Below are 10,868 nucleotides of genomic sequence, written 5' to 3'. Positions count from 1 at the left end.
GCCTTGGCCTCCCAAAGTGCTGGGATTACAGGCTTGAGCCACTGCGCCCGGCCTAGTGGGAGGATTTCTTAAGCCCAGGAGGTCGAGGCTGCAGAGAGCCAAGATTGTGCCACTGCACTCCAGCCTGGGTGACAGAGTGAGATGTTGTCTCAAAAAAATTAAAAAATAAAATAAATTTGGGCCAGACGCGGTGGGTCACGCCTGTAATCTCAGCACTTTGAGAGGCCGAGGCGGGCTGGTCACCAGAGGTCAGGAGACCAGCTTGGCCTACATGGTGAAACCCCATCTCTACTAAAAATACAAATACAAAAATTAGCCAGGCATGGTGGCAGGCACCTGTAATCCCAGCTACTTGGGAAGCTGAGGCAGGAGAATCGGTTGAACCCAGGAGGCGAAGGTTGCAGTGAGTTGAGATCGCGCCACAGCACTCCAGCGTGAGCAACAGAACGAGACTCGGTCTCAAAAAACGACAACAACAACAAAGACCTCAGGCCCCTCCCACCTGGAGGAGCAGCGATTTGTTCTTCCCAGAACCGACACCTACTCTGAACGCAACTTTGCTCTTCCTGCCTGTAGCTCCTCCACCTCTATCCCAAGCTTTCGGAATGTCTTACCTTCCACTGGACCATGCTAAATACTAACGACTGGCCCAGTACGGTGGCTCACGCCTGTAATCCTACCACTTTGGGAGGCCAAGGCAGGCAGCTCACTAGGTCGGAGTTTGAGGCCAGCCTGGTCCACATGGTGAAACCCCATCTCTACTAAAAATACAAAAATTAGCCAGGCACGGTGGCGGGCGCCTGTAATCCCAGCTACTCCGGAGGCTGAGACATGAGAATCGCTTGAACACAGGAGGCGGAGGTTGCAGTGATCCCAGATCGCGCCACTGCACTCTAGCCTAGGCGACAGAATGAGACTGTATCTCAAAAAAAAAAAAAAAATCCTAACAACCCACCTTAGCGCCTACCGTGTGGCAACGAGCTCACGTCCCTGGGACTCACTGGTCTCTCAAACCCTTCTCGGCCCAACAGAATAGTGGCACAGTCTGCTGAAGGCCCTGCCCCGCTGCCAGCTGGATGTCAGCCCCTTCCAGGGCGGGGCACTTCTGCTGGGATGTGCCTGTGCTGCCCTAAGGAGTTGGAGCTCGAGAAACAGGTTCACCAGGAATCTCGGGAATCCGTTCCAGGATCCTCAGTCCCACAGCCCCTTCCCAGCTTGGGCTCCAGCAAACTATTTACAGAGTTATATATTTCATAAAATTTGCAAAAGTGAGATATTTTAACCACAACCAGCGAAAACTGTCTCTTCCCCCTGCAACCTGCCATCAGTTACCCCCTCCCCTGCTGCATAGAGCTGGAGGGGGCGTTGTGGGGTCCAGCTCCTGCGAGGTTGAGTTGAGGGTATGTTTTGCTTGGCCTTGGTGGGAACAGTCACTTCCTGATACAGTTATGCTATCACTAGTCATTCTGGTGTAGAAATGGCTTCCAGAAACACCCATCTCCCTCGGCTGCATGTTAACACAACAAGCTGATGAAACCGGCCAAGTGTCAACTCAAAGAGGATATAAGATTAATCACAAGCAAGAAAACCCAAACTCAAATTCATTTTTATTTGGGGGGAGGGTTCTGGGGTTTTTTGTTTGTTTTTTGAGACACAGCCTCACTCTGTGGTACAGGCAGGAGCGCAGTGGAGCGATCACAGCTCACAGCAGCCTTGAACTCCCTCGGCTCAGGCCAACCTCCCATCTCAGTCTCTCAAGTAGGTGGAACTACAGGCGTGTGCCACCACGCCCAGCTAATTTTTAATTTTTTTTTGTAGAGATAGTGTATCACTATGCTGCCCAGGCTGGTCTCGGATACCTGGCCTCAAGCGATCCTCCTGCCTCAGTTTCCCAGAGTGTTGGGATTACAGGCATGAGCTACCTCACCCAGCCAAGACCTGAACTGTTATGGCTCACATGTGGAAAAAATTTGATGAGCGATTTCCTCAAATTTAATGACAATTCTAAAAATGTACATATTACCCAAAGGAGCTTTTACCTGAGAGCAACTTAAGTAATAAAATTAAATTTTGATCAAACATGTGAGAGGAGAAACTAAATCATTTTCTTTCTTGGTTTTTGTTTATTTGTTTTTTGTTTTGACAGCATCTCATTCTATTGCCCAGGCTGGAGTGCAGTGGTAGGACCACAGCTTACTGCAGCCTTGACCTCCCTGGCTCAAGTGATCCTCCCACCTCAGCCTCCCAAGTAGCTGGGACCACAGGTATGCACCACCATGTCCAGCTAATTTTTTGTATTTTTTGTAGAGATGGGGTTTTGCCATGTTGTCCAGGCTGATCTTGAACTCCTCGACTCAAGTGATCCACCTACCTCTGCCTCCCAAAAGTGCTGGGATTACGGGCGCGAGTCACCGCATCTGCCATCTTCTTTCTACATATAGAAGGTTATGTTATAAAAAGTGTTGTCGTCCGGGCGCGGTGGCTCAAGCCTGTAATCCCAGCACTTTGGGAGGCCGAGGCGGGCAGATCACGAGGTCAGGAGATCGAGACCATCCTGGCTAACACGGTGAAACCCCATCTCTACTAAAAATTTAAAAAAAAATTAGCCAGGCGAGGTGGCGTGCGCCTGTAGTCCCAGCTACTCGGGAGGCTGAGGCAGGAGAATGGCATGAACCCAGGAGGCGAAGCTTGCACTGAGCCAAGATCGCGCCACTGCACTCCAGCCTGGGGAACAGAGCGAGACTCCGTCTCAAAAAAAAAAAAAGTGTTGTCATCTTAAGAGAGCATCAGAGAACGCATCCAAGAAATGTAGGGGAAACCTGTAGGTTTTCTGCATTCTGTGATGTTTGTAGTATTTGTCAACTTTTAAAAATGTTTGTGTTGGGACTTCTTTTCTCACTATTCACTTAGTTTTGGATATATAATTTTGTCTTATGTTTCAAAAGAAGACTGCGTAGACGAGTTAACGGCAGGCCTGAGAAGCTCTTCACAGGCAAGCTTGAAGAGTTGGTGTCTGGGAATTTGGGTTTTGGGATGGTTCCCCCCATTCTCTGGTAAGCCTGTCTCACTGTGCCTAGACTGCTTGTACAAACATGGCTCATGCTGAACACCTGTGTTGCTTCTGGGGGTCTGGAATCTGGGCACATGCCTGGCACAGACTGTGTATGTCACCTTCCCTCCAGAAAACCCCAGGGTGCTCAGTGTCTAAGAAGCTTCCCTGGCAGACAGCATTTCACACACACTGCTCCAGCTTCTTCCTGTGGGGTCCACCAGGAGGACTTGGCCAGCTCATGCCTGATTTCCTGTGGAATTCATCCCATGCACCTTTTCTCTTTGCTGATTCAGACTTATTATCTTCTCTGTGTAATCATCTTGGCTGTGACGACAAGTCTATAGTGAGTCCTTCTAGCAAACTGATTATTCCGGAGGGATCTTGGGGATACTTCTCATGGCCCCTGAATCTGTATAAGCTTTAGGCCTCCGAAATCTGAATTGACCCATGTGTGTATCCTAATGCTGGAGTACGAGGGTCGGAGAACCAAAGGTGTGAGGTAGCAGTGGCCCCATAATCCTAACCCTGGAATGCTGCCAGGTTGGAGGCCCAGTTCCTGAAGGTGAATACTTCCACCAGGGAACACAGCAAAGGTTCCACTGATCTTGAAGTAGCAGCTATCACTGGCCCACTTTGGGCTCCTTAGGCTGAATACCAACATCATCCTCATTTTCCTGAGTTGCTATGGTCAATGCTACACAACTAGGGTGGGCAGTCCACGGAGCTCCCTGGACGTCTAGTCTTCCTGCATGTGGCAAGGACTGTCAGTGGACAGTCGAAACAACGACCCGGTAATGGCCAGGTGCAGTGGCAGGAGGCCGCGGCAGGTGGATCACCTGAGGTCAGGAGTTCAAGACCAGCCTGGTCAACACGGTGAAACCCCATCTCTACTAAAACTACAAAAAAAAGTCAGCAGGGCATGGTGGCGCGTGCCTGTAATCCCAGCTACTTGGGAGGCTGAGGTAGGAGAATCGCTTGAACCCAGGAGGTGGAGGTTGCAGTGAGCTGAGATCGTGCCTCTGCACTCCAGCCTGGGTGACAGTGAGACTCCATCTCCAAAAAAAAAAAAAAAAAAAAAAAAAACCTTAGCCAGGCATAGTGGCAGGTGCCTGTAATCCCAGCTTCCCAGCTACTTGGGAGGCTGAGATACAAGAATCACTTGGACCCAGGAGGTGGAGGGAGCAGTGCACTGATATTGTGCCACAGCACTCCAGCCTGGTAACAGAGTGAGACTCCATCTCAAAAAAAACAAAACAAACAAACAAAACGACCCAGTAAGAACAGGGACAGGAAGAGCTCAGACTGCAAGGGGAGAAGGGCCTGGGCTGCTCCACAGTACGCAGTGTCTGGCTGCAGAGCCAAGGGTGGGGAATCGGTGGTGGCCAGTGGCAGAGGATAGTGACCCATCATGGCCTCACACCAGCTGCAGCAGCAGGGCTGTGGCTTGCTCACTCATTCTCATGCCTCTCAGTCTTTCAGGAGAGCATAACAACCTTTGAGGGGATGCTGAACTTGGGCCCCTGCACAGACTGCATTTCCCCAGCCCACCAGCTCTTCCTACGGTCTAATCTTGACACTCCTCCCACTGAAGGGTGGCGTCCCTGTCCCCATCCCTTAAGCCTGGGTAGAGGTGTCTGACTGCCTTGACCCACAGAGTCTGGCAGGAGGGACACTATGTGACTTCTGAGGCTAGGTCCTAAAAATGTCATGCACATGCTGTCCACCTTGTTGTCCTGGAAGGCTACCGTTGGAACCCAGTTGCCATATTGCAAGGAAGCATGGAGAAGCCACATGTAGGTGTGCTGCCTGACAGCCACAGATGAGGTCCTGGCCAGCCACCAGCATCAGCCACCAAAGATGTGAAAGAGAAAGCTTTAGGATGGCTCCACTTGCAGTGAGCTGAGATCTGGCCACTGCACTCCAGCTTGGGCGACAGAGTGAGACTCCGTCTCAAAAAAAAAAAAAAAAAAAAAAAAGATGGCTCCAGCCCCAGCCACCATCTGGCAGCAACTGTAGGAGAGAGCCTACGTGCAAACTACCTAGCTGAGCCTAGATAACCCAAGACTGCAGGACGTAATAATAGAATGACTGTTATTTGAAGCCGCTGAGGTTAAGTAGCAAGAGATAAACAGACATACAACCCCTCTCTGGAAAGGATGAGGAAATCTGCATTCTCAAAGGGAAAAGGGAGGCCCACTTGACTGCAGTGTGGAAGCTCGGTGTAAGGGGAGGGCATGAGCGGACTGGAGAGGTGCCAGGTGTGGACCATCCTGGGACACCAGCCTGGTCACTTTCCTAGGACCGCTCAATGCCTTCTCCGGTCAGTGTCGCAACCCACTGGGTTCATCCTTCCACTTTCACACTTGGGGCGCGGGGAAGGGCTGAATGCAGGCACCACTGGTCCCGAGGGCGTGACGGGAATTCCTCCTTCAGCGGGCGCCCACCTCCTGGCACCCGTGGCACAGCTCCGGGAACGGCTGCGGGCTCAACCGCTGCTTCCCCGACAGCGCCACCGCAGTTCCCCGGAGACAGAAGTGGAGCCGAACCGCCAGAAACCGTAGATCCGGGGAAGTCGGGGCCGCGAGGAACTCCAGTTCCCTGGGACCGGAAGTGACAGCGGACCGCCGGAAACCGTAGATCCAGGGAGGTCGGGAGCGCGGGGAGCTGTAGTTCCCCGGAACCGGAAGTGATGGCGGACCGCCGGAAATCGTAGATTCGGGGAGGTCGGAGCCGCAGGGAGCTAGCTGTAGTTCTCCCGCGGATCAGAGAACTAGGCAGAGAGCGGAGCTGGCGGCCGGGCAGCATGGCGGGGCTGGAGCTCTTGTCGGACCAGGGCTACCGGGTGGACGGTCGGCGCGCCGGGGAGCTGCGCAAGATCCAGGCTCGGATGGGCGTGTTCGCGCAGGCTGACGGCTCGGCCTACATCGAGCAGGGCAACACCAAGGCGCTGGCGGTGGTCTACGGCCCGCACGAGGCGAGTGGGCGTGCGGGATGGGGAATCGTGTGACCGCGGGAGCTGCGGGGCAGCCGGGCCGAGCACAGGCTCGGGGACTTGAGGGGTGCGGCCGGCGCGCCTCAGTCTACACAGCCGATGCTCAGCACTGCATCTCACTCGGAGTAAACGCAAGTCTTGAGTGTGCTGCGCGGTGGTCCTGCCTTTCTCATCGGTCTCTGTGCCTGCGCTCTCCCTCCTCTTTGCGGCTCTTCAACGTGCCAGGCACTCCCCCACTCGCTCCCTCTCCTCTCAGCTCTACTCCGATGTCACTCCTTCCCAGACGACCTTATCCACGCGGTACTTCTCTCCCTACAATAAACGCTTGTCTTTTGTGCACCTACAATCTCAAATGCCTATTTTGCTTAAGCATTTTCCCGTTTCCTCGCTAGGACATAAGCTTCCTAAGGACAGAAACTTTACATAAAACTCTCTGGTTTCATTGCTGTGTTTCCAGCGCTGTAACTGTGCCTGGCCAGCGAAGGTATTGAAAGAGTGTTGAGCGCATGAGTGTAGGAGCTCTGCTTTCCAGGCAGAGGGAACCAGGAGGACGAAGACCACGGTGGTGAAAACAAGCAAGGCACTTATGCAGAGCAGAAAGACTGCTGGTGGGGAAAGAGGGGATAACTCCAAATAAGGTTGAGAGTTCCCGGGGAGGTGAGGCATTAGGGTTTTGTAGACCTGGGAAGTGATTTGGGATTTTATTTCATATGTAATGTGAAACCTCTGTAAGGTAATTAGGATTTGAGTGTGAAGGTGAGACAGAATCAGCCTTGATGTTTGTAAACTTAGGTTGGCAGGGAATGGGGCAAGGATGGGCACAAGGAAGCCCATTAAAAGATGCCAGAGGGCAACACATGCAAGACAGAGAGTGCAAAACAGGGGGCTTTGTTTTGGAGGTAACGAAGTTGCCCCTTGCTGAGGCATTGAAAGTGGAGGGAGAGGCAGACCCACAGAGGACAGTGGAGTGTGAGCTGGAAGGAGTGGGCCTGGCTCATGTGTCCGTCCTCTTCCAGATCCGGGGTTCCCGGGCTCGAGCCCTGCCGGACAGGGCCCTAGTGAACTGTCAATATAGTTCAGCGACCTTCAGCACAGGTGAGCGCAAGCGACGGCCACATGGGGACCGGAAGTCTTGTGAGATGGGCCTGCAGCTCCGCCAGACTTTCGAGGCAGCCATCCTCACACAGCTGCACCCACGCTCCCAGATTGATATCTATGTGCAGGTGAGCCAGGGAGGGGTGGTGTGATGGGGTTGGGGAGGGAGTCTGATAGACTCACACCCTGGGGTCCCTGCAGGTGCTACAGGCAGATGGTGGGACCTATGCAGCTTGTGTGAATGCAGCCACACTGGCAGTGCTGGATGCTGGGATACCCATGAGAGACTTTGTGTGTGCGTGCTCAGCTGGCTTTGTGGATGGCACAGCCCTGGCGGACCTCAGCCATGTGGAGGAAGCAGCTGGTGGCCCCCAGCTGGCCCTGGCCCTGCTGCCAGCCTCGGGACAGATTGCGCTGCTTGAGATGGATGCCCGGCTGCACGAGGACCACCTGGAGCGGGTGTTGGAGGCTGCTGCCCAGGCTGCTCGAGATGTGCACACCCTCTTGGACAGAGTGGTCAGGCAGCATGTGCGTGAGGCCTCTATCTTGCTGGGGGACTGACCACCCAGCCACCCATGTCCAGAATAAAATCCTCCTCTGCCCATACAACCCTCACTGTACTTTAATCACCCAACAGCACTTCAGAGCCATGTGAAGCCTGGCAGAGCCTGGTCTGGTGCTGGCTCCTGGGGATGACCAGGGACCCTCGCCCACACATGAACTGCCTATCTCTGTGTAGCCTGATTCAAACCCTGAAGAGAACAATGGATTAGGGGGTTGCTGTGGGGGAGGTCCTGGGTGGAAAAAGCAGCATGTCCCAGTAAGGACTCAAGGCAGCTGAGCAGGAGGCAGGGCCTGGCAAGATGAGCCAGGCCATTAGACCGAGGAATCTGTTACCCTTACTCCAGCACATCCAGGGCCCTGAGAAAAGGGCTGAGGGAGAACTCAGCTGGCTCTGAGTACCCAACCTAGAGATGTGGGGGCCATGTCCCATGGCCTCTGGACTATGGCTTGGAGCCCCTTGGGCTTTTCCTGCTGCTTACCTTGGGCTCTAAAAATACAACAGCCAGGCATGGTGGCTCACACCTGTAATCCCAGAACTTTGGGAGGCTGAGGCAGGCGGATTGCTTCAGGTCAGGAATTTGAGACCATCCTGGCCAATGGCGAAACCTCGTCTCTATGAAAAATACAAAATTAGCAGGGGGTGGTGGCACATGCCTATAATCTGAGTTACTCAGGAGGCTGAGGCAGGAGAAGCTCTTGAACCGGGGAGGCGGAGGTTGCAGTAAGCTGAGATTGTGCCACTGCACTCCAGCCTGGGCGACAGAGCAAGACTCCATCTAAAAAAAATAAATACAAAAATTACCTGTTCTCATGGATCACTTGAGGTCAGGAGTTCGAGACCAGCCTGGCCAACATGGTGAAACCCCATCTCTACTAAAGATACAAAAATTAGTGTGGTGGCAGGCACCTATAGTCCCAGCTACTAGGGAGGCTGGGGCAAGAGAATCACTTGAATCAGAGATGAAGGTCACAGTTAGCCAAGATAGCACCACTGCACTCCAACCTGGATGACAGCAAGCCTCTGTCTCAAAAAAAAAAAAAAAAAAAGTTGTTCTCACATGGAATTTTCAATTTTGACCCTTCTCTCTGCCCACCACTGTTTGTTGAGACATGGTCTTGCTCTGTGCTCAGGCTGGAGTGCAGTGGTGTGATCACGGCTCACTGCAGTCAATCTCCTAGGCTCAAGTGATCCTCCCACTTTGGCCTCCTGAACTAAGACTACAGGCATGTCCCACCTACCTGGCTAATTTAAAAAGAATTTTTTTGTGTGTATAGACTGGGTCTCATTTTGTTGTCCAGGCTGGTCTCAAAGGATCCTCCCACCTCACCTTCCCAAAGTGCATCCTCTTCTTGAGCAAACTACCCCTTCATTCACCTCTGGCCCACAGACCTGCCAGAGCCCTGACTACCAGCCCCTGCAGTCTGGACCCTGGGGCTGCTTCTCCCCTAATATTCCAAGGATCTCTTGGCCTGGACCGGACAGTATGTTCCCCCACTTTATACTGCACACACCCCAGCTCCGGTAAAGCCCATTTTGGCCGGTAGTGCCATCAGCATCTCTGCAGTCATCTGACTCAGAAAACCTTGGTGCTGGGCTCATACTGTGACTCCACTGGGACGTCCTGAGTCATTGGCAGTCTCGCTTGGCATCCATTCTCTGACCGCCGCCGGCTTTCCACCCACCTGCCCTGTTGTGGGAAGTCAGGGACCCTGAACGGAGGGACCGGCTAAAGCCATGGCAGAAAAACAAATTGTGATTTCATGGACGGCCGGGCACGGTGGCTCAAGCCTGTAATCCCAGCACTTTGGGAGACCGAGATGGGCGGATAGCGAGGTCAGGAGATCGAGACCATCCTGGCTAACACAGTGAAACCCCGTCTCTACTAAAAAAAATACAAAAACTAGCCAGGTGAGGTGGCGGGCGCCTGTAGTCCCAGCTACTCGGGAGGCTGAGGCAGGAGAATGGCGTGAACCCGGGAGGCAGAGCTTGCAGTGAGCTGAGATCCGGCCACTGCACTCCAGCCTGGGCTACAGAGTGAGTCTCCATCTCAAAAAAAAAAAAAAAAAAGATTTCATGGACATTTATCCCTTCCCCAATCAATACTCTTGTGATTTCCTATGCCTGTCTTTAATTTCTTAATCCCATCATCTTCATAAGCTGAGGATGTATGTCACCTCATGACCCTGTGATGATTGCGTTAACTGCACAAATTGTTCGTAAGGCATGTGTGTTTAAACAATATGAAATCTGGGCACCTTGAAAAAAGAACAGGATAACAGTGATCTTGAGGGAACAAGGGAGATAACCATAAAGTCTGGCTGCCTGTGGGCCATGCAGGACAGAGCCATATTTCTCTTGTTACTGAAAACAGGTAAGAGAAGTATCCCTGAATTCTTTCCCCAGTAAGGAATATTAATAATTAACAGCCCTGGGGGAAAAGAATGCATTCCCAGAGGAGGCCTCTGAAATGGCCGCTCTGGGGGTGTCTGCCTTATGTAGATGGGGATGAAACGTGCCCTAGTCTCCTGCCCCCAGGCTTGTTCTGATTAGGAAGTTCCAGCCTGGCGAATTCTACTTAGACCGGTTCTCTGCTCTTGAACCCTGACAATGCGTGCACAGCGGGACATGGAAATCATTAGTGATTCTAGTTTTGCCATGACCTTCTGCTTTGTGAGCTTTTGTCACCCTTGAAGCATGTGATCTCTGTGACCCACACCCTATTGGTACACTCCCTCCCTTTTGAAAATTGCTAATAAAAACTTGCTGGTTTTATGGCTGGGGGGCATCACGGAACCTGCCGACATGTGACATCTCCCCCGGACACCCAGCTTTAAAATTTCTCTCTTTTGTACTATTTTCCTTTATTTCTCAGACCAGCCGACACTTAGGGAAAATAGAAAAGGACCCACGTTGAATATGGGGGGTGGATTTCCCGCGATACTGCCCGGCTCATCACCTCTGACTCCTGCGGGCCTTCCAGTGGGGGATATCTCGCTGCCCCTGACCAGCTCCGCCTGCTGTCGGGCATCTCTGCTCTCCTCCTGCCGTAGGGCTACCTGCCTCCCTCCTGCTCTCCTCGGGGCAGCGCCTAGCGGACTCCCCAACCCGCTCGCGTCCTTCCGGCTTCACCAGCAGCGCCCACCCTGGCGCCAGCCGCTGTCTGG

The 10,868-nt window shown here is 52.9% G+C and overlaps 1 protein-coding gene across 1 annotated transcript; it reads left to right on the top strand.

Annotated features, from left to right (window-relative positions):
* Positions 1 to 5,731: 5,731 nt before the first annotated feature.
* EXOSC4 (exosome component 4) lies at positions 5,732 to 7,748 on the top strand. The gene is made up of 3 exons (XM_011938043.1): positions 5,732 to 6,026; positions 7,061 to 7,267; positions 7,341 to 7,748. The coding sequence occupies exons 1-3, from the start codon at positions 5,856 to 5,858 to the stop codon at positions 7,698 to 7,700; spliced, it is 738 nt and encodes a 245-aa protein (XP_011793433.1). The 5' UTR covers positions 5,732 to 5,855; the 3' UTR covers positions 7,701 to 7,748.
* Positions 7,749 to 10,868: the final 3,120 nt, after the last annotated feature.

Source organism: Colobus angolensis, unplaced genomic scaffold, assembly GCF_000951035.1.
Source record: "Colobus angolensis palliatus isolate OR3802 unplaced genomic scaffold, Cang.pa_1.0 Scaffold17, whole genome shotgun sequence".
NCBI classification, from domain to species: Eukaryota; Metazoa; Chordata; class Mammalia; order Primates; family Cercopithecidae; genus Colobus; species Colobus angolensis.
Note: the sequence above shows the minus strand (reverse complement) of the source record. Positions and strands in the feature narration are given on the sequence as shown.